Source organism: Emydura macquarii, unplaced genomic scaffold (assembly GCF_026122565.2).
Source record: "Emydura macquarii macquarii isolate MOO-44397 ecotype Brisbane River unplaced genomic scaffold, CSIRO-AGI_Emac_v2 contig_1253, whole genome shotgun sequence".
NCBI classification, from domain to species: domain Eukaryota; kingdom Metazoa; phylum Chordata; order Testudines; family Chelidae; genus Emydura; species Emydura macquarii.
In genome coordinates, this window is record NW_027131390.1 from 82366358 (window position 1) to 82392925 (window position 26568).

The 26568-nt window shown below is 42.6% G+C and overlaps 1 protein-coding gene across 4 annotated transcripts in view; it reads right to left on the reverse strand.

The window, feature by feature from the left end:
• TANC1 (tetratricopeptide repeat, ankyrin repeat and coiled-coil containing 1) overlaps positions 1-26568 on the reverse strand; it is a 210061-nt gene that overhangs the window by 62960 nt on the left and 120533 nt on the right. For all 4 annotated transcript variants that reach the window (XM_067549415.1, XM_067549412.1, XM_067549416.1 and 1 more), the window contains one exon: positions 8689-8949. In XM_067549415.1, coding sequence (XP_067405516.1) covers positions 8689-8949 — 261 coding nt within the window. The remainder of the gene's footprint in view (positions 1-8688; positions 8950-26568) is intronic.

A 26568-nucleotide genomic window follows, 5' to 3' on the forward strand; every position in this document is an offset into this window, starting at 1 on the left:
TGCATCCCTGCATTGCTGATCGGAGAACTTTGGTAGCAGCGTCCATTAGGCATGCACATGCACGGTCTCCCCTTGTGCTATGCCATGAGATTAGCCAAGATGTGTGGGCTAACCATCCTCAGTTCCTTCTTCACCACAGAGTCTTAATAAGAACTCCGAAGTAGAGGGGACAGGTAGTGGAGCACTCATAGGGACATATATCTTCAAGTAACATTGTTACTGCACAGGGTGAGTAACTTCTTCGAGCAGTGTCTCTATGGGTGCTCCACTGATGACTACAGAGCAGTACCCGTTTTGAAGTGCTGGGACTTTGGACACAGCTTAGTCAGCGTTGATAGTACTATGGTGCCGAAGATGGCATCAGAGGCAGAGTCCCCAGTTATTGTGTAGAATTTTGCGAAGATGTGGACTGATGCCCAAATCGCAACTCTACAGATCTCTGTGTCAGGGACATGCTTAAAGAAAGTGACAGATGAGATCAATCTCACGGAATATGTACGGATCAAGTATGGAGGGACCATATTACTGATTTAGTACTATTGTCTGATGCAGTTTGAGACACACCTGGAGAGTCTTTGGGCTGATACAGATAAGCCCCTAGATCTTTCTGCAATGGAAAGGAATAGTCTAGGGCAGCGGTTCTCAACCTTTTTTTCCCCCCGAGTACCACTCAGGTCAGGTACAGTCAGGTCAAGTACCACTTGACCTGACTGTACCTGACCCGAGTACCATTCAGGGAAAAAAAAAAAAAAAGGGAGGGGGGGAGGACTTTCGGCCACAGCGGGGTTTTGCAGCGGGGGGGGGGGGGGGGGCGGGGGGGGGGGGGGCACTTTCGGCGGCGGTGGGGTTACATGGGGGGAACAATGCCCTCCGCCGAAACCCTGCCGCCGTTTACCCCTTTTTGGCAGCAGGGTTTCACGGGGGTAGGTGGGGTGACTTTCAGCAGCAGATTCGGCGGCGCGGTACGGCTCGCGTACCACCCAGCCTTCTTCGAAGTACCACTGGTTGAGAACCGCTGGTATAGGGGACTTCCTGAAGGTCTTTGTCCTATCATCTTGTCAGCCCTTTCAGCACAAGTTTTAGGTCCCATAAAGGGGTGGGAAGACAAGGTTGAGGGAAGTCTGTCAGGAACCTTTTAGTGGTCGGATTCGATAGAACTGAGTACCCCTCTGCGGGTTGGTGAAATGCTGTAATAGCTGCGAAGTGGATCTTGAGAGAGCTCAGAGATAACCCTGATTTTTTTAAGGATCAGGGCACAGAACAGAATATGTGGAAGAGTTGCCAAGACTGGAGAGTTTTGTCGAGATGTGCACCAAGTCTGGAACTTGGACCATTTCTACAGGTAAGAGTGTTGGACGGAAGGCTTTCTGCTGTGTAGTAAGACCTATTGTACCTCTTTTGAGCATGAGTTTTCTAGGTGCAGGAACCATGTAGGAGCCAAGTCCTGAGGCGGAGGATCCCCAAGTCAGGATAAATGGTGCATCCCTTGTCCTGACAGAGAAGATGTGTCCCGGTGTTGGTGGGGATAAAGACCTTACCCATACAGACCTCTCTGGTGCCAAGTGAGCCAATGTCACTGGCGGTACTGATACTGGCTCGCGTACCGGGAGCATCTTAGAGCATTTTCCCTTGTTTCTATGTGCCTGTGCCCAAAGGGTTCATGGGTTTATCAGCAGTAACCGGCAGTTGCCATGAGGTGTGGGAACCGGATGATCTGAGTGCCGAGAATACCAAGCAAGATGGAGATCACTTTTAGTTATCCCTGGGCTCGCTGAGGGGACTTCATAGAATCATAGAATATTAGATTTGGAAGGGACGTCAGGAGGTCATCTAGTCCAACCCCTGCTCAAAGAAGGACTAATCTCAGCTAAATCATCCCAGCCAGGCCTTTGTCAAGCCGCAGCTTAAAAACCTCTAAAGATGGAGATTCCACCACCTCCCTAGGTAACCCATTCCAGTGCTTCACCACCCTCCTAGTGAAAAACTTCTTCCTAATATCCAACCTAGACCTCCCCATTGCAACTTGAGACCATTGTTCCTTGTTCTGTCATCTACTACCATTGAGAACAGCTTAGCTCCATCTTCCCTGGAACCCCCTTTCAGGTAGTTAAAAGCTGCTATCAAATCCCCCTTCATTCTTCTCTTTTACAGAATAAACAAGCCTAGTTCCCGCAGTTTCTCATCAGTCTTGTGCTCCAGCCCCCTAATCATTTTTGTTGCCCTCCGCTGGACTCTTTCCAACTTGTCCACATCCTTTTTGTAGTGGGGGGCCCAAAACTGGGCACAATACTCCAAATGCAGCCTCACCAATGCCGAATAGAGGGGAATGATCACTTCCCTAGATCTGATGACAATGCTCCTACTAATGCAGCCCAATATGCTATTAGCCTTCATGACAACCAGGGCACACTGCTGACTCATATCCAGCTTCCTTTTCCACTGTTACCCCCAGGTCCTTTTCTGCAGAACTGCTGCCTAGCTTGTCAGTCCCTAGTCTGTAGCTGTGCATGGGATTCTTCCGTCCTAAGTGGAGGACTCTGCACTTGTCCGTGTTGACGCTCATCAGATTTCTTTTGGCCCAATCCTCCAATTTGTCTAGGGCCCTCTGTATCCTATCCCTACCTTCCAGGGTATCTACCACATCCCCTAGTTTAGTGTCATCTGCAAATCTGCTGAGGGTGCAATCTATCCATCCTCCAGATCATTAATGAAAATGTTGAACAAAACCGGCCGCAGGACCAACCCCTGGCATACTCTGCTTGTGACCGGCTGCCAGCTAGACATGGAGCCATTGATCACTACCCGTTGAGCCCAATGATCTAGCCAGTTCTCCATCCATTTTATAGACCATTTATCCAACCTATATTTCTTTAACTTGCTGATAAGAATACTGTATCAAAAGCTTTGCTAGTCAAGATATATCATGTCCACCGCTTTCCCCACATCCACAGAGCCAGTCACCTCTTCATAGAAGGCAATCAGGTTGGTCAGGCATGACTTGTCCTTGGTGAATCCGTGCTGACTGTTCCTGATCACCTTTCTCTCTTCCAAGTGCCTTAAAATGGATTCCTTGAGGACCTGCTCCATGATTTTTCCAGGGATTGAGGTGAGGCTGACTGGTCTGTAGTTCCCTGAATCTTTCTTCCCTTTCTTGAAGATGGACACTATATTTGCATTTTTCCAATCATCAGGGACCTCCCTCAATTGCCACAAGCTTTCAAAGGTAATAGCCAATGGCTCTGAAATCACATCAGCTAACTCCCTCAGCACTCTAGGATGCATTACATCTGGCCCCATGGACTTGTGTATGTCCAATCTTTCTAAATAGTCCTGGATCTGTTCCTTCAGCACTGAGGGATGTTCACCTCCTCCCCATTCTGTGCTGCCCACTGCAGTGTTATGGGAGCTGACCTTGTCTATGAAGACAGAGGCAAAAAAGGCATTGAGTACTTCAGCTTTCTCCATATCCTCTGTCACTAGGTTACCTCCCCGATTCTGTAAGGGGCCCACACTTTCTCTAATCTTCCTCTTGTTGGTAACATACCTGTAGAAACCCTTCTTGTTCCCTTTCACGTCCCTTGCTAGCTGCAATTCCAATTGTGCTTTGCCTTCCTGATTTAATTCCTGCACGTTCGAGCAGTATTTTTATAATCCTGCTTAGTCATCTGACCAAACTTCCACTTCTTCTAAGCTTCTTTTTTGCATTTAAGCTCACCAAATACTTCTTTGTTAAGCCAAGCTGGACGCCTACCATATTTACTATTCTTTCTGCACATCAGGATGGTTTGTTCCTGTGCCCTCAGTAAGGTTTCTTTAAAATACCACCAGCTCTCTTGGATTCTTTTCCCCCTCACATTAGCCGCCCAGGGGATCCTGCCCATTAGCTCCCTAAGGGAGTCAAAGTCTGCTTTTCTGAAGTCCATGGTCCGTATCCTGCTGTTCTCCTTTCTTTCTTTTGTCAAGATACTGAACTCGACCATCTCATGGTCACTGCTGCCTAGGTTGCCACCCACTTCTACTTCCCCTACCAAATCTTCCCTGTTCGTGAGCAGCAGGTCAAGAGGATCACGGTCCCTGGTTGGTTGCTCCAGCAGTTGCATGAGGAAGTTGTCCGCAACACTCGCCAAAAACTTCCTGGATTGTTTGTGCTCTGCTGTATTGCTATTCCAGCAGATATCAGGGTGCTCCTTCTTGCTCCTTTTCTTGATTTTTGAAAGGAGTCCCCTGATTGTTTCTTCAATCTGCTATCCTTTGAAGTCGAAGGTTCAATGCCCGCCAGAAGGCTGCGGTCAGAGATGATTTTCTGGCAAAGCTCTCTGTCCTTGTGGGATCTCAGTCAGAGCTGTTGGCAGAGGGAACATTTTTGTTGGTTGGGGCCGTCATCGAGACAGCGAACGCACTCGGAGTGCTTGTCCGCAACTGGGATCACCTCACTGCAAGAACACTTCTTGAAGCCCAGAAAGCCAGACATACTCCTGTCTAGAGAGTCCCCAATCACCGGATCCATGCACAAATTCTCTCTCTTTTTTTTTTTTAAGGGACGGCCAAATAAAGAAGGCTAAGGGGCTTGTAAAGCAAAAGATAAACAGTTGAAAGAGAGTTAACGATCCACTAACGGATAGCTAAATGCTCCATCTCTACTCAGGGCTGGCTGAGAAGTAACTGAGGATGGTTAGCCCGTGCGTGCTGACTAGCCTCGTGGCCCAACAGACACTACCACCAAAGTTCTCTGATCAGCAGCGCAGGGACATAGACACACGTACAGTGGAGCATCCATAGGGACACACATTACAAAGAATCATCATTACTGCACAAGGTAAGTAACTTCATCTTCTTCAGTGGTCTTGAGGCCTCCTTTACACCTTCTCACATTATTCCCTGAGCTATCGATTTTGCTGCCATCTGGATTGACCTCTATGCACTGCTGGAGTTTAAGAGGACAGACATTGTCTACCATATCTCATCTGCTTTTTTGACTGATAGTCCAGCTGACTGTAATATCAAGGTTTCCACTGTCTTTGCTAGTGTTGTTGTTGAGGGTACATTTTGCAGTATACTAGAGGTCTGTAATTTTCCAGAGACTGCACAGTGCCTTAAAGATCTTTAGAGTGGAAGGCACTGTCTGTTTTCTTACTAAGTAGTAATGGCAAATGGCAAAGCTTTGATTGTGGCTTGCACTTTGCAATAAATGTTTAACTCAGAAGCCAGGATACTGGACCTAGCCACAGTGTCAGCTGAATCCATTAAGGTTTGTAGGTACAACTTTGCCACTAAAGTCTTTCTTTTACAATATCCTTAAGCTCTTGTCCAATCTCATATGGGAACTTGTTGACAAATGACATCACTCTGTCCCATGTTAGAAAGTTGTATTTGGCTAGGAGAGCTTGGCAATTTAGCCACTCATAGCTGGAGTGAGGCAGAACAGTAAGACTTTCTCCTGAACACATCCAGTCATTCTGGAAACTTCTTCCTTTGATTCATTCTTGTCACAGTGTGATTCCTCTTGGACAGCCAAGATTATGATATCTGGAGTTCGGATGCAAGTAAATGTATTTGAACCTGGAAGGTGGCATCTGACATCTTCTCAATACATTTTTCCAGTGGTGGGACAGTGACTGGTATTTGCCACAGAGCTCTGGCTGGAACTCGTAATTCCTCATTTATGGGGAGGGTGGCTATGGCAAGATTGGCAGGCCACAGAATGTCCAATAATTTGTGTGGTTGTTCAGATTTAACTCAAGTCTCAATTTCAAGTGTGTCTGCAATCCATTGCAGGAGCTCTTGGAACACCCTGAAATCATCCATAGTCAGGACTGGTGCTGAGGCTGGACACCTTGAAATCACCCGTAGTTAGGACTAGTGCTGCAGGACTGGACAATTGCCTTGTCCAGTGATAAGGAGGAGAGGTCTTTAGGAGGCAACACGGGGTACTGATAGGTTTATGTCTGTAGGTCCCACTCCTTCTGGTATTCTAGTGTCTGTGGACTCGCCAATGAGGCTATGAGAGAGGGATATCTTCTCTTTGTAAAAGAGGCTAATGGTTCCTCCAGGCTTCAGAAGGGGGTTCCAGCAACCCCATAAGGGCTAGGGTAACATTCTGTATTGGTACAGATAGTTGATTGGCAGTGGCCTGGATTTCAGCCTGTCTTGTGGTAGTAAAATGCCAAAGAATTTCTTTGATCTTCTGGTGATACGGCTCAGACTGTATAGGGAATGTGACACCCTAATCAATGCTGGTGAGGTTCTGTACCCAAGAGATGGTGACAAGGAGAGTATCTCCTAAATACGTGGTGCTGAGGGGTATGCTTTTGTTGATACCAATGGACACCTTGGTGCCAATAGCAGTTCCACGCTTGCTCATCTAGTGCATCTTTCAGTACTGGGTCCAATATCAAAAGAGTCTGCTGCATCAGTCTGCTCGTTTTTACTCATCTTTGGTGTCAGACGAGCTTTATAGGCATTATTCCCTTCCCCCCATGTTTTCCTGCACCTTTCTTGTGTGAGAGGATACCACGTTCTTTCTCAAGCTCCTGCCCCAGTGTTCAGGGCAGCCGCCTTCCGTGGCCTGTTTGATATTTAGAGCATCACCAGACTTGATGACCCTGCTGCTGAGGTCAATTGCCAGGGTTGATGTCACTGCTATTTTTTTATAGCAAATTATATAAATATCACTATTTTTTAATTTTATAATTATGTAAAATAGTGAAAATTAATTATGATTCTTTGCCACTGCACAGTCTATGACTAACATTTTCATTCTTCAGGAGGTCTAACTGAGTCAATAGGATGAAGCTAATGAGCAAGCATAGCAGACAACTGGAAAGTTATGCTCTGTAATCTGAGCAGTCTACTGGAAAATCTTGACTCTCTCCCTCTGTAGACTTGAACAGAAAGATCCTGAACAGAATAATATTCAGAAGGAATGCAATCCTTCACTTAATAGTGGTGCTTTCATTGTTTCAAAATTAATGTACTAACAATTTTCAAGGTATTTTAAATGCTCAGTCAGATTATGTACAACAAGACTGTGCTTTCTGTGGTCTTCAAACAAGTTACTGAATTTTACAATACTACAATTAAATCATTCAGTCTACTTATAAATAAGAAAAATATATTCCTAAAAAGTAAAAACAAAAAATAACCAAGCTGGTACATTGCTGACAAATCCAGAGTTCCTCATAATGTTCACTATGCTGCATATTAGAGTACAGCAGAACCTCTGAGTCACGAACACCTCAGGAATGGAGGTTGCTCGTAACTCTGAAATGTTCCTAACTCTTGAACAAAATGTTATGGTTGTTCTTTCAAAGGTTTACATCTTAATACTGCTTTGAAATATACTATGCAGAAGAAAAGTGCTGCTTTCCCTTTTTTTTTTTTTAGTAGTTTACATTTAACACAGTACTATGTTGTATTTGCTTTTTTCCTTTCTTTTTTGGTCTTTGATGCTACCTGATTGTGTACTTCCAGTTCCAAATGAGGTGTGTGATTGACTGATCAGTTTGTAACTCTGAGGTTTTACTGTATTTTTCAGTGTCAACTCCAACTTACTGCAGTTTGTTGGATATCCTTTCTGGAATAGGGCCACAATACACTTCCTTTAAAAAATTAATTGAAGAACATTTTTCCAGTAGGGCCCCACTTATTTGCTGCTTCAAATTTAAAAACACAACTAAACATGATATTCTTATCACAGATTATCACTGTAAATTATTGAGCAATAGAGTGGTGATATTATTGTATCTTTAAGCTCACAGCAGTACCGCTAATATATTCTACTCCAGAACACTGCCACTGGAAATCCCAGTGGTAACAGAAATAACTTCCCAATCACCACTCAAAATGCTTCCCTAGAGAAAAAGGCTCAGAAAACTTTAGATTTAAAACTGTAAACTAAGACCCCTAATATCAGATACCCTTTACTTTTTTACTGTGGAATGCTGACTATATTCAGCTCCAAGTCAAGCATTATTTTTCCCTCTATAAATCATTAACTCCTGGCAAGATATGGTTATGTTAAGGGAGCCTCTTCAGTCTACATTTCCTGGATTTTATAACTTTAATTTTCATTTGTTTTAACTGAGTTTACTGTCATTATATTTGTTTCACTTGCCACTTTTGGAAACTTCGTATCATGCTAAGTTGTCAATGGGCTTGCACAGTGTAAGTGAGGGGAAAATATGGCACTGCAACAGGAACTTAGTTAATTCTATCAACAATGCTCAAGCCAGAACTGATACCACCTCACCTCTTCCAGAGCTGTACTGACTGCATTGCTAACAAAAAGTAGTAGTAAAAAACAACACTGATGTCCATACATACACAGAAGCAATTTAAAATGGTCATGCTACATTTACAGAACCAGAAAATGAGAGTGTATCCAAATTAAAAACCGCAGAGTATAAGAAAAACATATTCCTATAGATGACACTATGTACTATAAGTGTCTCAACAATAACACCCAAGTTCAGACTTTTAAAAAGTGCAACATATATATTCAAATTCTGATATTCAGAGGTTTTTTGTTGAAAAGAATTTAAAGTAATAAACATGTAATCAATTCACTGCAGAGGCAGTGCCTTTTTCCTACAAACAAACATCTTATTATCAATGTTGTAACTTCAATACAAAATGTCATTTTGTAAATTAGATCCCTAAAAACTACCTCCTCCTCCAGTACTTCCTTACCTGCAACAGAGTTGGGACGAGGCATTATTAAAGAGCTAGAACTTTGTGTGTAGGGAACAGGACCATCTCCAGTACACACATCCATTTTGGATAAACTCTCTGCAGACACAACTGTCTCCTCTTCTGCAACCGGTGAACAGTTATCCGCCCTTCGATCGTGAATAATTCCTTGATGTGCACCAGCCCTGAGACTCCCATCCTTATTCCACTCCAAACTGGATCCGCTGCGATCATCATTTTCAGATGAACTTGTTATAGTTGCTGAACAAGAAAAAAAATCCTAAAAACTTAGGGAGGACAAAGTAGTACAATGGCACTTCAGTGGCATGATGCATTTACTATTCAAATGGGTTTTTCAGTTTACACAGGTAACATCCAAGTAAATGCCACACAATGTATTCTGTTAAATTAGAAGAATGCTCCTTGTCAACGGAAACAAACTTCTCAATCCCTCTACAGGGGGCTGTAATACTTTATTATAATTTTGGTTGCTTGGTTTAGTATGCAGTGCTGGATGGTGACGGCACCCTGTGAATCACAGGATACATAATAATACATAAATTTTACAAAAAGGCAAATTGAACCCTGGAGTAGGCTGGGACAGTTCTTACAAAGTCACTATTCTGTACTTTCTGAAGAACAGTGAAACCTTAGGATAGGACAGATTCTTGACCTACTTTCTGTCGATCCAAGCTTGGAAATTGCAGTGTTGACCTAGGTAAGTGTGCCAGAATATTCCCCCGCACCGGCTGTTTCCATAAGTTTGTTTGCAAAATAAAAAGTTTGTGTGACCACTATGTGAATTTATGTGTATATACAACTTTCCCAGGCATGCTGCAAGCTATATAGCAAAGCAAACATAAAACAGTATGCTGGGGATTTCTTTTACAGTCAAACAATACAGAATATGTCAGAATGAAGTGTGTGTGAAATCAAAGTGAAAAAGGAAAATCCTTATGTTAGAGTTAGAGGAAATTATAATAATAATAATGCTCTTGGCTCCTGTCCTTCACTTCTACACTAGGATCCCACCAAAGCCATTAAAAACTCTGGCCTGACTATTCTTCCTCACTCATTGCATTGATACTTCCAATTTTCACTATTTATCTATAAACAAAAAAAGTATCAGAATATATTTCATATCCTGAGATTTAGTACTGTTGGGTAGGGCAGGGGTGTCAAACTCACTTGCTATGGCGGGCTAGATTTGAATTAAATGTACTTCAAGTGGGCAGTAAATTCACTTCTATAATTACTATTTTACCATTAAAAGAATCCATCAATGATTAAGAATTATAGTACTGCGCGATGCCCAAAGACCACACTATCCTTCTCCCGCCTTTTGGAGCATTGTGTCTCGTGCACACAGTGCTCCACACGCTGCCACCAGAGTACACAGATCTCGTGGCAGCATGTGACGTTGTGAGATCTCGCAGCGTTGTACTCTCTTGGCAGCAGTGTGCGTTGCCGCGACATCTCTCAGCATTGTACTCTCTGGCGGCAGCACGTGACACCGCGAGATCTCGTGGCGGCGTGCACTGCCACCAGAGAGTACAATGCCGCGAGATGTCGTAGCAACGCATACTGCTGTCAGGGGCCGGACCAAAAAGAGTTGGTGGGCCGTATCCGGCCCATGGGCTGGATGTTTGACACCCTTGGGGTAGGAGCTTGGGAGTAAGGAGACCAGAGCACTGTTTCTGTTTAAAAATGGTTGTCATGACTCCTAACACATTTTTTTTTTTCAGAAAAACAGAGCTAAATTACAAACAAAGCACAGTTTATTTTCTTTAGATTTTCTTGTTCCTTATCTAGTAAAGCACTTAAACATATGCTTTAATTTAAACATGTGAGTAGCCCCATTGACTTAAGTGGGACTACTCACATGCTTAAAATTAAACATCTGCTTAAGTGGATCAGGGCCTAAACTGACAGCAGAGATGAGTTCTCCAACCCCCACCTCTATTTGTCTTCACCTCAGTTTAGCATTTCAATGTGTGATATGTAGGACGTTGGGCCAGATGTAGGCTTGGTACAACAATTGGTGTATTCTGGCACACTTAACTAGGCCAACATTGTAGCTTCCAAGCTTGAGTCAACAGAAAGCAGATCAGGAATCTATCCTATCCTAAGGCTTCCCTGCTCTTCAGAAATTACAGAATGAGTGACAACATTGAGGTCCCGTCCAACCCTAATATTCTATGATTCTAACAACAAAAACAAATCAAAAAACCCAAACAGTAATAATATAATCAGTTCCCATTCACAGAAAAGGAAGTGTTAAATACAGCAGTGTTGATTATACCAAAGCTTTAAAGTTTGGAATATATTTTTCCCATGAGTTTTATAACAATTCCACAGATTATAACTTTGCTCTCTACAAACATACAATAGCAAACTGCACCACCCACTTCCTTTGCTAATCAGTTTTTGTCTGGTAAACAAGCTGCCTGACAATCTACTACAAGTATGAAAAAAACCAGCTGCTGTTTCAATATGCCTATTATGAAGTTACAGTGAAGGCTCTGACTTGACATACTCAAGATATCTGAAGGAATATTTCCCCAATCGTCTTTTAAAAAATCTTGGTGTAAAGAAGGTTGATGTATCTGTAAATGAAATTTAGATTAAACACCCCAAAATTATAGGCTCATTTCCAATTTCAGAAACGTTTCAATCTGTACAGAATGCAGTTAACCAAGGATCATTTATAATTTTTGTTATTGTTTATTAACATAACAAAGCAATGTAAAACAGGAAAGCAACAAATAATTTCCCAGTACAAAATAGACTTTTATGGCATGAAGCTATACCATAGACTTTAAAGATTCTTAGACTTTAAAGCCAGAAGGGACCATCATGATATCTAGCTGGATGTACTACACATTGCAGGCCACAGAATCTCACTCATCCACTCCTGTTGTAGGGACCCATAAGCTCTGGATGAGTTACTGAAGTTCTCAAAACTCAATTTAAAGGCTTCAAGCTACAGAGAATCCCCCATATTGTAGTTCCAACCACCATGTGATCCATGCCCCACATTACAAAGGAAGGCAAAACCACTCCCCAGGGTCTCTGCTATCTGACCATGGGAACATTCCTTCCCGACATCAAATAGGATGATCAGTTAAATGCTGACCATATGGGAAAGACCCACTAGTCAGATACCTGGTAAAGAATTCTCTCTAACAACTCAGAACCCGCCCCCCCTTGAGTCCCATCTCTGGCTGTTGGAGATATTTGCTAATGTCTCTAGTTTCCCCACTAGTCCCCTTCCAAGGCTGTTCCAAAATTTCACTTCTCTGATCATCAGAAACCTTCATCTAATTTCAAGCCTAAATGTACTGATAGCCAGTTTATGTCCATTTGTTCTTGTGCCAACATTAGCCCTTAATTTAAATAACTCCCTGTGATATATTTATGGAGAGCAATCATATCTCCCCTCATCCTTTGTTTTGTTAGCCTAAACAAGCCAAGCTCTTTAAATCTCCTCTCAGAAGGTACATTTGCCACTTGTCTGATCATTCTAGTAGCCCTTCTCTGCACCTGCTCCAGTTTGAATTCTCTTTCTTAAATGTGGGAGACCAGAACTGCACATAGTATTCCAGATGAGGTCTCACCATGCCTTGTATAATGGTAATATTGTGATATTTCCCCTATCTGTAATGGAAATACCTCATCTTTTGCATCCTAGGATTGCATTAGCCTTTTGCACAGCCACATCACATTGGCAACTCATGGTCATTTTGCGACAAATCGTGCATCTTGGGAGTAGTTTAGATGAGATGACCCTTGTGATCCATTCTAACCCTATGGTTCTATGATTTTATGTGACTGACCAAGGCACCCAAGTTTTTCTTCTCTTCTGTCTCTTCAAACTGATACGTTCCACAGCTTATACTAAAAATTCTTGTTGTTAGTCCCTAAGTGCATGACCATGCATTTTGCTCTATTAAATTTCATCCAATTTCTCTTATTCCAGTTTTCATAGTCATCCAAATCTTGAATGATATGCCAGCCCTTCTCTGTATTGACAATATCTCCCAACTTTGTGTCATACACCAATTTTATTAGCAGACTCCCAACTTTTGTGCAGTCATTAATGAAAATGTTAAATAAGATGGTTCCAAGACGAGTTCTTGAGGAACTCTACTACTAACCTCAATCCTGCCTGACTAGTCACCTTTCAGCATATCCCATTGTAATCTCTCCTGTAACCAGTTCCTTACCCATCCTTTAATTCTTGTATTAATCCCCATCTTCTCTAATTTAACAATTTCCCATGTGTAACAGTATCAAATGCTTTGCTCCCCTCATTCTTCTCTTCTACAGACTAAACAAGCCCAGTTCCTTCAATTCCTCCTCATAAGTCATGTTCTCCAGACCCCTAATCATGGTTGCCCTCCGCTGGACTCTCTCCAATTTGTCCACATCCTTTCTCTAGTGGGGGAGGCCCAAAACTGTATAAAATATGCCAAATGTGGCCTCCCCAGTGCCGAACAGAGGGAAATAATCACTTCCCTTGATCTGCTGGCAATGCTCCTACTAATGCAGCCCAATATGCCATTAGCCTTCTTGGCAATAAGTGCACACTGTTGACTTGTATCCAGCTTCTTGTCCACTGTAACTCCCCCAGTCCTTTTCTACAGAATTGTTACCTAACCAGTTGGTCCCTTGTCTGTAGCATTGCATGAGATTCTTCCGTCCTAAGTGCAGGACTCTGCATTTGTCCTTGTTATACCTCATCAGATTTCTTTTGGCCCAATCCTCCAATTTATCAAGGTCACTATATAACCGATCCCTACCCTCCAGCATATGTCCCATTTCGCCCAGTTTAGTGTCATCTACAAACTTGCGGAGGGTGCAATCCACCCCATTCTCCAGATCATTAATGAAGATGTTGAACAAAGCAGGCCCCAACACTGACAATTGGGGCACGCTGCTTGTTACTGGCTACCAACCAGACATCAAGCCACTGATCACTACCCGTTGAGTCCTTTGATATAGCCAGCTTTCTATCCATCTTACAGTCCATTCATCCAATCCATACTTCAACTTGCTGGCAAGAATACTGTAAGAGACCATATCAAAAGCTGTGATGAAGTCAAGATATATCACGTCCACCACTTTCCACACATCCACAGAGCTAGTTATATCATAGAAGGCAATCAGATTGATCAGGAACAGTCAGCATGGATTCACTAATGGCAAGTCATGCCTGACCAACTTCCTCTCTTCCAAGTGCTTCAAAATAGATTCCTTGAGGACCTGCCCCATGATTTTTCCAGGGTTTAAGGTGAGGCTGACTGGTCTATAATTCCCCAGATCCGCTTCCTACCCTTTTTTGAAGATGGGCACTATATTTTCCTTTTTCCAATCATCTGGGACCTCCCCCAATCACCACGAGTTTTCAAAGATAATGGCCAATGGCTCTGCAATCACATCAGCCAACTCCCTCATCACCCTTAGACGCACTGCATCCGGCCCCCTGAACTTGTGCATGTCCAGCTGTTCTAAATAGTCCCAAACCCATTCTTTCCCCACTGATGGCTGCTTACCTCCTCATTCTGTGCTGCCCAGTGCAGTAATCTGGGAGTTGACTTTGTCTGTGAAGACGGTGGAAAAAAAGCACAGAGTACTTCAGCTTTTCCCACATCATCTGTTACTAGGTTGCCTCCACCATTCGGTAAGGGGCCCACAATTTCCCTGACCTTCTCCTTGTTGTTAACATACCTGTAATCCTGTAACATACCCTTCTTTTTACTCTTCACTTCCTTTGCCAGCTGCAACTCCAATTGTGCTTTGGCCTTCCTGATTCCACTCCCCCATGCTCGAGCAGTCATGAAGTCATCCACGTGGGCACCTCAGCCCGTGAGTGATGCGTCCATTATGAGGTTAGAGTGGGAAAAGATGGAAGATAGATAATCCTTGGACAAACTCATAGTGGGTCCATCCACCATTGGAGTGAGGAGAGAACTTCTGGTGGCACGTGGAGTAACGTATGCATGGGCTGATGCAGGGGGGAGTAGACCTTTTGTAACCAGAGTTGAAGGTAGCACAAGTGAAAGCAAGCAAAGGGTATAAAATGCAAGCTGCCATGTGTCCCGAGAGAGAGAGGCAGGTTTTGGCCGAAACCAAAGGATTGGAAGAAATGAAGGTGATTAATTCCCTCATTGTCTGGAACCTTTCCCTTGGTAGATAAGCTTGAATGGCAGTTGCATCTATGAGAGCTGCTATCAACTCCAAGGATTGTGATTTTTTGACATTTACGCTGACCTCCAGGGAGAAGAGACATAGAAGCAGTTGGGATATCAATTCCTGTGTTTCTTCTTTGGATTGTGCTGCTATAAGCCAATCCTCTAGACAGAGAAAAACAAGGACCCTTTGATGCCTGAGATGGACTGCCATCAGGGAGAAGATCTGTAAATACTTGAGAGGTAGTGGTGAGTCCGAACAGTAGGACCTTGTATTGAAGATGCTGAGGTCCCATCTTGAACCTCAGGAACCTTCTGTGCGTTGGGTATATATATCTATATGGAGGTAGGCATCCTGCATATCGAGAGCCCATAAACTACATGCCTTTTTCTAAGGAGGGAATGATTGCTGTAAGCATGACCCTGCGAAATGTTGGTTTGGAGACTGAGCCACTGAGGCATTGGAGATCTGATATCAGTCTCCGTCATCTGGGTTTTTTTGGGGACTAGGAAGTAGCTTGAGTAGAATTCTGTGCCCTGAAAAGAGTCTGGAACTAGCTCTACAGCTCCCCCTGCAATAAGGAGTTGACCTCTAGTTGGAAGAGATTGCCGCATGATGTTCACAATGACCAAGGAGGAGGGTTAGATGGGGGCATCACCATAGCTATTCTGAATGATATTTAGGACTCACGTGTCCATTGTTATGGTCTTCCATGATGGCAGGAAGAGTTTGAGGCGGTCCTCGAAGAGAGTAGGCAAAACGGGCATTGGTATACTGAGTGGCTGACGAGTATCTAAGGCAGGGGTGTCAAACATATGGCCCGCAGCCACATCTGGCCCGCGAACCTTTTTGATGTGGCCCGCGTGCTGCCGTTGAAAGTTTCAGTTTATTTCCGGTGGGCCCTGGGTGCATTGCCATTTTAAGAGAGTCTTAAAGTGGCAATACCTTCAGGCGCCCTGAATTTTTCAGCAGCGGGCATCTCTTCTAGAAATTCCTTAAAGTGGCAATGCAGCCAGGGCCAATGCGAAATCCCACTGCCGAAAAGGGGAACGTGGCCCGAATTTTTCTGCGGAGGGCACTGCATGGCCCCTGTGAATTGGAGTTCATGTGAATTTGGCCCGTCACCATCATCGAGTTTGACACCCCTGATCTAAGGAGACTCAGAAATATCATTTGCGTGACATTTGGTGTGTTGCATTGATGGCTGTGTGGTTGAGATAGGGTCTGTGAACCTTGGGCATTTTTGAGGAGGCTCATAGGAACGTTGGTGGTATGGCTGTGGGGCCCTGTAATGGTACAGTTGGGGCTGGCGATAGAATTTCCTCTTAGGTGTTGGTGTGTAGATACCTAGAGACCTTAGGGTGGCCCTAGAGTCCTTTAGTGAGTATAGAGACTCATCTGTCTTCTGAATGAAGAGATGTGATTTGTTGAATGGAAGGTCTTCTATAGTGTTTACACCTCCCTGGAGGAGATGTAACCAGGAATTCCTCCTCATTACAATTCATATTGCCATGACACGGGAGGCCGTGTCTGCAGAGTCCACTGCGGCTTGTAGCATGGGTCTTGCGAGTAATTTGCCTTCCTCCAAAATTCCTCATTTAAGACTCGTAATTAGCTGCTCCAACCTCCATCCCAGAAATATATTTCCCTCTCTACTCAGCTAGATGCCATCCCATGAGAACAGTCCTCTGTCCATGAATGCCTCCTAAGGGTCAAACATCCCAAAGCCCTCCCCTCCTTATAACACCACTGCCTGAGCCATCTGTTGATCATCATAAACTTGTCTCACCTCTGCTCTCCTCAGGTTCCCAATGAAGATCATTCAAGTCTCCATTACTTTAAACATATTTCCCAGCCTGCTATAGTCTTCCTTGATATGTTCTAGTGAGAATCATTTGTATCCATATGAAGGACAATCCATGGATTCTTTCCTACTCCCATTATGATCCTCTTCAGTCTCAGTTCCACATCCCATTTCTTTGCTCCTACAGAAAGCACATCCTTCTGTTCTCTGGATTAGCTCTTGTGACAAGCCTGTCTGTTTTTCTTAGTAGGGAGTCCCCAATCACATAGACCTGCCTCTTCTTGGTGCTGGGGAGATTCTCCAGCCTTCCCCCTTCTGTTTTTTTATGTCTGCAAGTCCTCCGGTCTTCTGTTCTCATTTGCAATCTTCTGCAAGTCATCCTCTATCCTCCCATGGCTCCAAACTCTGGCTATTTCTATTGTCTTTTCCCCTCTGCTTGTAGGACTAGCCATTCTTCTCATCTTCCTTGCCCTCCCATCTTTTGTTACTGCCTGACTCTCCTTCATTTTCCAACTCAGTGAACCTGTTCTTCAGCTCCATTTCTCCTTTGCTAGCCAACCTTTCCAGAACTGTCTTATTCTGGAAGTCACATGCTTCCACTAGCCACTTTCTTCATCCAGCAGTGTACTATCACAGTTCTCTGGTCCATCACACATCTGCAAGTCTTGAGGTTTCCCTTTAGCCTCCTCTTTCCTTCCCTCCATCATTTGCTCAAATCCCCTTTGTAACTCAACCATAGTTTCTAGCTTCATCTCCACACCTCATATCTTCTCTTCTACCAGATCTATCAGAGGGCAATTCATACAAATGAAGCACCTTTCAGGTACCCTCTCCAGAATAATGTACATCCCACAGCTTCCACATCTGGTCATTTTCATAGTCTCTTCCATTCCTTTGGTCACCACCACTACTGCCTCTGTAGCTGTCATGGCCTTCCCTCCTAAATTCTCACTGTCTCTAAGAAACAGGGGCTTGCCTCCCCCTCCAACAAATTTCCACTCAAACTCCCCTGTTCTCATCGCTGTTTTTTTGTTCCTGTACCACTGCACTGTTTTTTGTGATCCTATCAGGTGTCATATGAAAAGCATGGTAAACCAGATTGGCCTTCCCCAATGCATGCACCAAACATACGAGTGTTTCTGGATGTGATGACAGAGGAAAGGATAGGTCCTATTGTAGTGAATCATCAAATCAATACTGAACCAGTGCCCAGCATGCTGCTAGCATGCACTGTACTGTTGCAGGGGCTGTCTTTTGGACAAGGCTACCAAAGTCAACTCCAGATCACTAGTACTTATTATAGATTTCATAGCAATGTTTGAAAAAGCAGAAGTATGAAACTTCAGCATCCTTGGTCAAATTCCCACCTCTAGTAATTATAGTTCTTTTTTTCGGGATTCTCCCTAAATTTTCAACTAGATATGATATTCTTTCATTTCTTATCTTAATCTGTTCTGTAGTATTGCTGTGCTGTGCACTATTTTCTTTCTTGCCTCAAAATGTGTCATAAGGCTTATTTTTTTAAATTAAGGTTTCATAAAACACTGTCTTTCAATGAAAAGCATATATAACTACAAAGTAGGATATATGTTACAGTCACAATCTAATAAAATTGTATTTGAAACCCACATCTATGTTTCATCATATTTATTCAAGTGTTATTTAATAGCTGATCAGAAAGAGGGGCATGCAATATGTTTCAGAGACAAAGTTTTTAATTTTACAACTAACGTCAACAGTATTTCTATCTGATACAGAATCTAAGAATTTGATACTATATTGAAATGTCTAAAACAAATAACTAAGAAAAAGCAAATAGCCATATTTGCTGCATTTAAAAATATTTGGTTAGTTTTTTTTTGTTTGTTTTTAGCTAAAAACAGGAAAGAAATGAAACACTTATAAACTCAGGCAGCAGCTGAAGACACTCTAGGATTACACAGTCCCAGGCATTTTTAATCCTTAAGCAGTTTCTCAGAGAAAATTTTCTTCTGTGGGCTACCATAAAACTATGCAAATACATTGCTGCTCCCTTTCTACACCTGAGCACCCTTACTTCCAATTCCAGATCCTATTCTCTTCATCCTCCATAGGGGATCAACGAGATTAAGGGGTCAGATTTAAATATCAATATAAGACTACAATTGGCACTGTGTCCCCTCATCCAAAAGAGGGGTAGTAATGGCAGGTAGAAGAAAAGTAATTCCTTAGAATAATTAAGCCTCCATGGACTGTGCAACTACAGAAACAAGTGCATTTAGATCAATCTCAAAGGGTTTGTCTACACGGTGTGTTAGTGCACACCAGCTGGGGTGTAAATTGTAATGCACACCAGCATGTCACACACTGTCTGTGCGAAGCCTGTTGGCACACAGTAAAAGTTTTTTAGTGCACTCTGATGTACCTCTAGGTGCTTTATCGGTAGCTGCTGCCATTTGCGACCTTGAGTCAGATAAGGAGGCGAAAGAAGAGGATTCAGGATGACACACTCAGTAAGATTCTGCAAGCCAGTGCTTCATCTACATGTGAACCAAAGGTTGAAGGGTGAACATAGCAGACAGCCTGGAGAAGGAAAGAGCAGACAAGAGGAAGGTCCAGGAGCCCTAGCAGGAAAAGGAGAGGGAGATGCACCAGGACATAATGGAGCTTTTCTAGCAGCAAATCACAGATGCTGCAAACTCTTGAGAATCTACAGGTTCAACAATCAGAGGGTCACCTCCCTTGCAATCCATGGAGAACTCCATTATAGCACTTCCCTATAACCTTCCTCAACATACCATACTGCATCAGGGGTTACATTCCTTATCTCCACCACTCCACCCTTGGGGGACACTAAGGATAATGACAGTTTCACATACACTAAACTGTGAGAGCCATAGTTCCTGTACGTGTAGCTAAAATGGACATGAATATGCTTTCCCCTTCTTAAACTCTGTGCCATAAATGTATGAAGTTTTAATGAACCTGCTTCCAATATGCACAAAAAAAAATGCAAGTGTTTTGTTAATCAATAAAATGCTAATGTTTGGAAAATAAGTCATCTTTATTAGTACCCAAAAATGCAGCAGAACACCTCGCGGTAGTGAAAGCACCCACTTACTTTATATTGTACAGTATATTATACACAACGCATAGGATCAGTGTCAGACAGTGTAATAATCATAAATATACACCAAGCACCACACAATTCCTAACAGGTCTCCATATGGTAGAGCCAGGTAGGCGCACAGTACTGTGGCTTACTGTTAAAGTGCTGAGCTCTTCTAAATCTGGCTGTTCAAATTCAGCAGAGTCAACTTCCACCCTCCGCCCCAGCAGCAACTTTCCTCCTTTGCTTCACAGATATTATCCAGGACACAGCAGGCAGCTACAATCATTGAGATCCAATTTTGCAAGTAAATAACCCCAGCATCTCTTCAATCTATCAAAAAGCACATTCAACTGTCTTTCTGCACCTGTTTGCTGGTAGTCGAATTGTTCCTTGCTGCTGTCAAGATGGTCAATGTACAGCTGCATGAGCCACAGGAGCAAGGGCTAGGTTTGGTCCCCTAGGATCACTACTGGCATTTCAACATCACAATAGTAATCCTCCGGTAAGGAAAGAAAGTCTGTGCTCGTAGCATTCTGAACAGCCCTGTGTGCTTAAAAGCGTGAGCATCGTGCACCTTCCCCAACCAGCCAACACTGATGTTGGTGAAGCAATCTCAACAATCCATCAACATTTGCAAAATCATAGAAACAGCCCTTTTTGTTGATGTACTCTGTGGCAAAGTGTCTGGTGCCAAAATACAGATCTGCGTGACAAGAGTCACAGTCCTGAGTAGCAGGAGACAATGGTCCTGCATACTTCCATAACAACACCCACAAAGGATTTTCCAACTTCAAAATGATTTCCCACTGACTGATAACAATCTGACATTGTAAGTTTCCGCAGTGCGACAGCCACTCACTTCTCCACAGTCAGTACAGCTCGTTTTGGTGTCCCTGGACTACAGGACTGGCATGAGCTCAGCACACAGATCCAGGAATTCAGTCTTGTGCATCCAAAAGTTCTGCAGCCAATGCTTGTCATCCCAAACTTGCATTATGATGCTATTCCACCAGTCAGTGCTCATTTCTCAGGCCCAGAAGCAGCACTCCATCGTCTGCAACTGTTCCTTGAATGCCACCAACAACGGTAATTGGTTCTCACTATGTTCCTCAGGAATCTGTCCTCCACAAAAACATCACATTGTCTGCGACTCTTCTTGCAGCTCTGCAAATACCAGAGCATCATGCATCCTGTGCTTGCATTGCTCATGACAATAGTGAAGACTCCATTCTTTGGAAAGAGACTGTGGACAGCAACAAGTCCCATGTGGATTCGTGGGATTTTAAAAACAGGCACGAAAACTATGGGATAGGGATGGGATGGGAAAAGTTGTATGATGGGAAACTGATCCCACCCAGTCCTACTCACCGCTGCATGACTTTATTCTGCCCCACTATGCATTGCCAAAATTTTCCAAAAGAGAGTGCGCTGGACTGAGACAAGTTGAACCACACTGTGCATCAACACTAGCACCGATGATAAGTACACATAGGGCTGATGCAAGGTGACAAGTATGCACACACACAAGTGATAGATACATCAGCATAAATCTGTCGCAGTTAGTGTAATTGGCGTTGGCAAAAGTTTGTAGTGTATATAGGGCCCTGCTGAGCGCTCCCCACTGGCACTGAGCGCTCCCAAATATCACGGACTGCAATGGGAGTTGAGGACCCTTAGCACCTTGCAGGACTGAAACTATATGAATCTTCACTGTGGCAGCTGGAGATATGTCTACACAACAAGTACTACAGCTGCATCAGTGTAGTGTAGACACTTATAACAGAGACCGAAGGGGTTTTTCTATCACTGTAGTAAATCCACCCTGAGATGTTGTATGATTGAAATATAACCACGTATAACATTGTTGCTATCACTGTTACACAATTGCAACTAAGCTTATGCAAAGTGTGTCATATAAGGTGTCAATGGAAAAGTTCCGATTTGCTAAGTATGATTATCCTGCTTATATGCATATATCATTCTGTATCTGAAATATAGTTTTTGTATCTAAACTTATAAATATTAACTATGTACTGGCATCCTGCATACATGCTGCTCCACAAAGTAAAATCTACATTGTGATTGGACTATGCAAGTTAATGGCCGATATAAGGACACTTAGCTTGCACAACAGAACAAGCCTATCCCAACCCCACAGCCTCCCTGTGAACGTTTCAGCCAGATCATGGACAATGCCTGCTCCGATGACTCAACAAAACATGCATGAACATGTGACTTGCTCATGTGACCCTGGACTCCATTTTGGGCTTGTAATTTTCCACAAACTGAAAGCATCCACCCACATGGTTAAGGCAGCTGCACCATCTCCATCTTGTCTTTATCTCCAGCTTCATTTCTCTGGACTGGATTTCTAACGAGGAAACTTTAACAAGGACTAATGATCCCCAAGCTGTTTGGGTAATTTCCAGAGACTTTGCAAATTGGCAATTTATTCCACCACTGTCACAAACCTAATTCAAGAACTTTGCAATGACTGTGTGTATGTGATTCTTTGATCATTTTAACTCTCCTTTCTTTTTCCCTATGAATAAACATTTAAGTATTAGATACTAAAGGATTGGCAACAGTGTGATTATTGGGTAAGATCTGAGTTATGTATTGGCCTGGATGTGTGGCTGATCTCTTGGGATTGGAAGAACTCTGTTTGATAAAATTGCTTTTAAATAACCACTCTCAAAGTCTAGTATCTGGGTGATGAAACAAGGGCTGAGATATTTAAAGGAGACTGCTTTTCTGACTTCTTGTTAACCAGTGTGGTGAGACAAAAGTTCACTTTTGTTGCTGGCTTAGTATATCTTATAGAAGAATATCCACCAGTCTTGGGAGGGTCCGTCCCATTACTCAGCAGTTTGTCATGAACCTGGTATTCTCAGCTGAGAACTAGAGGCACAGTGACACACCCCCTCTAGAGGTGGTAGCTAAGTTGTCAGAATTATTCTTCTGTTAACTTAACCCCCCACATTAGACACAGCTAAGTTGATCTAACTACATCGCACAGGGGGTGAAACTCTTCATAGCCCTGAGAGATGGAATTAGGTCATCCTAAATTTTAGGTGTAAACCAGACTTGAGTATCATGTTTAAAGGGTTTTATAGGTGACATTTGAAATTAGGACCTTATTTTGAGAAATACCAATCATTTGGCATAACAGTTATAAACTGTAAAAGCAAAGGCTTTCATAAAGCATTCAGTAATCCCCATCCCTCACCACACTTCTGTATGACAGAATTATTGCATTTTTATTCTTGTATCTAAAGAATTTGGCCCTTTCTGAATTATAATAAATGAGGATTCCCCTTGGGTTTAAAAAAAATAAGCCAGGGAAGAGTTCCACTCAAGCCTTCCCCATTGAAAGGGTAGCATGTTTCCAGGAAAGCTTCTGTTTTGGCGAGCAGCCCAGGCTTTTCTCCTATTTAGCTCATGGCTAAAGATGAAAACCTGCCTCCACCTCCATTATGTCAAACTCAATGGAAGCAGAGACGATTTCAGTAAAGCATTAGAAGACTAAAAGAAGCCTGAGCCAGCAGTAGGGGGTGGGGAGGGAAGCTTTCCCATCAAAAGGCCTGCTGGCCCAGAATAACAAAGTGGGAATGGAAATACAATGAAAGCCTTCTTAAGTAGCATGGAAGAACAAGCTTTTTTCAAGGTTGGGTGAACTGTGCTGAAAATGTTATGAAAGATATACTTGCTAAACTCTATTCAAAATGCACGTTTAATGTTATTAACAAATCTGAATGCACAACTATACACTTTTTATACAAAACCAAAATAAAGCTTGTTTATGAGGGAAGTGTCCCCCAGCTTCACTTCTTGACAATACCCCTCTACACACATTCGTAGCTGGTAAGGAATTGAGGAGCTTAAGAATTTTTTGGAGGAGAATTTACACTCTTCTTTTTTCTGTCCACCTTATCTATGAAGCAGGTCTGGGCCATATAGATCTTAAAAGGCCTCCAAATGGATTCCCAAAGAATTTATTTTCCATGAATTTGGGAGAAATATGTGGGATGGAAGAATATATATTAAATCAATCAGTAGAACACTGCATCATGAACTGTAGCAAATCATTTTTTATGAGGGTCTCAGGGTCAGAAACCACACAAACACAAAATTCAAGGCACTATACAATACTGCCCCTGCCTATGTCTGCTCCAGTTTTTGCCTACACTCCTTCAAACCCTCCAGCTGTACCATTCCCGGTCTCCTTTCATGCTGCCACTAAATTTGAACACTGCCCTTCCTCCCCAACCTTCCTATTCATTTATTTAACAAGACCTCCCTCATCACATTCAAAAGCCTTCCTCAAAATATTACTGCCACAAGGCTATGCAATGACAACCCATCATTTGCACTTATTAAACAAGTAAGCTGACTAAAACTGGCTGCATGAATGTCCTAATCACTATCTGGATTTTTATATACATGTAAGAGTCAAGACTAGATTTAAGCATAGGCACTACATGCTTGTGCCTAGGGCCCTGCTCCTGGAGGCATGTGATTGTATCAGAGTAAGTTTTTAGCTTCCCCCTGAAGGATGCGAAGATCTCACTTGTAGGGGAGAAGGACATGAATGGAGTCCCATACTGCTACCCTGCCTCTGAGACAGGAACAGGGACTCTCCCTCTTTTGGCAGTGGGACATGAAGGACTCCATGTGCTGGCTTGTGTAGGGCCCCAAAGTGCATTAATCAGGCCCTGATGAGATGTATGCATTAAATCGTTTCTAAACAGATTATAAAATGGTTGGGGCTTGCCTACACAGTGGGCTTGCCTACACAGTGCCACAGTGCAGATTATGGGGTTCTGATGTGTAGAGTGCTAAAGTGTTGTGCTCTAACAACCCCATGTAGACCCTGCCAACCTAGTTTGCATTAACATTTATATTATGCACAACACTGAGCACATATTGTAAGTGCTCAACAATTTAAAAATAAAGTTACATACATACAGTATGCACATACACTACAGTACTATTAAGTTGCAATGCTGTATATAGAAATACAGCAATGCAAAAACCATGTTATGAGCAAGAAAGGAGATCCTATTTTCCCAGCAAATAACTGTAAAATCACTGCAATAAACAGAAAGAAATTATATAGATGAGGGTACAATTAAGCAAATGTTGACAGTATAAATTTTAATTATAGTGCAGTCCGTAAGAGACTTAAATAGAACTCTATAATACCTTTTTAAAATGGTTATAGAAAGTGGTCTCAAAACTTCCATTTGAGGCATGTTCCCTAACTTCACTCAAGAAGAGACAATTGCTTTAATGACATGAGTTATAACTGGAAGAGTCTCCTTTTAAAAGAAAGGATATTGTGCCAAGGTATGAAACGTGAGCTGAGAGGGGGAAATCCCATCTCACTTGTCAGAGTAAGCAGTTTTCTAAAATCTAGACATTTTGTTATTTCCAGGGGGAAAAAAATTAAGAGCTTATGCCGGTGCAAAATTAGTGCAGTTAAAGTCCATTGTTAGGGCCAAATTTTGCCCTCAGATGTGTGTCACTCTCATTGACTTAAATAGCTCTTAAAATACTAGTGAATTAATGTAGCGCATAGCCCTTAAACAATTTGCAAAATCTATTTATTTTCAATAAAATACATCTAAAATGTTGAGCTTTCAGTGAGCAGAACATTCATTAACTTGAGAACACTAGTCAAGTGAAAATTCCAAGTCAAAATGACTAACCTTTTTAACAACTGAATACAGTTAATTACCACTGTCTTACAGAAGCTATAAAAATTTTCAAACTTTGGCGAGGAGTGTCTAGCAGAAGAACCCAAGACTTGATCTACACTTAAAGTTTTACTGGTTAAGCTTTTTCAAGTGGGATGTGTGGGGGGCTTGGGGTTTTTTTTTTTAAACCAAAAAACAGTTACACCAGTATAAAGGTGCCTTATACTGGTATAGGTTACATCATTTCCTGAACTAGCTATACTGCTATAAACACTTTAATACCGATAAAACTGCCAGCACACTAGGGGTTTTTTGGACTGTTTTTGTTTTGCTGCTCTAACTATACCAGTATAGTTAAAGTGGCAAAACTTTCGAATATAGACAAGTCCTAAGACTCTCGGGTCACATCCTCAGCTCTGCTAATGACTTGATGTATGACCTCAGGCTACTGACCACCTCTCTGACTCAGTTTAACAGATAGGTAACAGGGTTAAATATTTACCTACTGTACCTCATAGGGATATCCTAAAGCTTAATTAAACTTCCAGCTAATAGTGACCCTACCAACATATTAGAATTTTCAGTTGTGAAATGAGTTCATATAAATAATTTTCTAAAGCTAAAAGAAACAAAACTTTACTTAATGTTTAGAGTAAGTAATATTTAAGAGTCACAACGTTGTTTCCATCTTACTGGTTGCAGATGCTGGGTTTTGAGAAATTGTGAGCCCCAGATTTATTTTTAAAAGTTGACCTGTCTCCAAGGTAGAAGAAAGCACAGTGCTGAAAAACTCAGAGAAAGGGAGAATACAATTATTAATGTAGTCTTTTTTGTCTTCCAACTTAGGTGACAGCAAACAGAAAATCTCTCTTCTAAGAGATGCAGAGCTCTGCACAGATACAAAAATGTGGATCTGCATCCAATCTACATCTGCAAGAACCACCTTGTATCCGACCTGTGATCCGCACTCTGTCTTATCTGTATCCACATCCACAATGCACCCACAGCAGCAAGACATCTCACAGTGCCTCTCAGTCTATGTGGGTGCGTGTGTTCTCTATATAGGATCTCAAAGGCAGGGAAGCAGCTGTCTG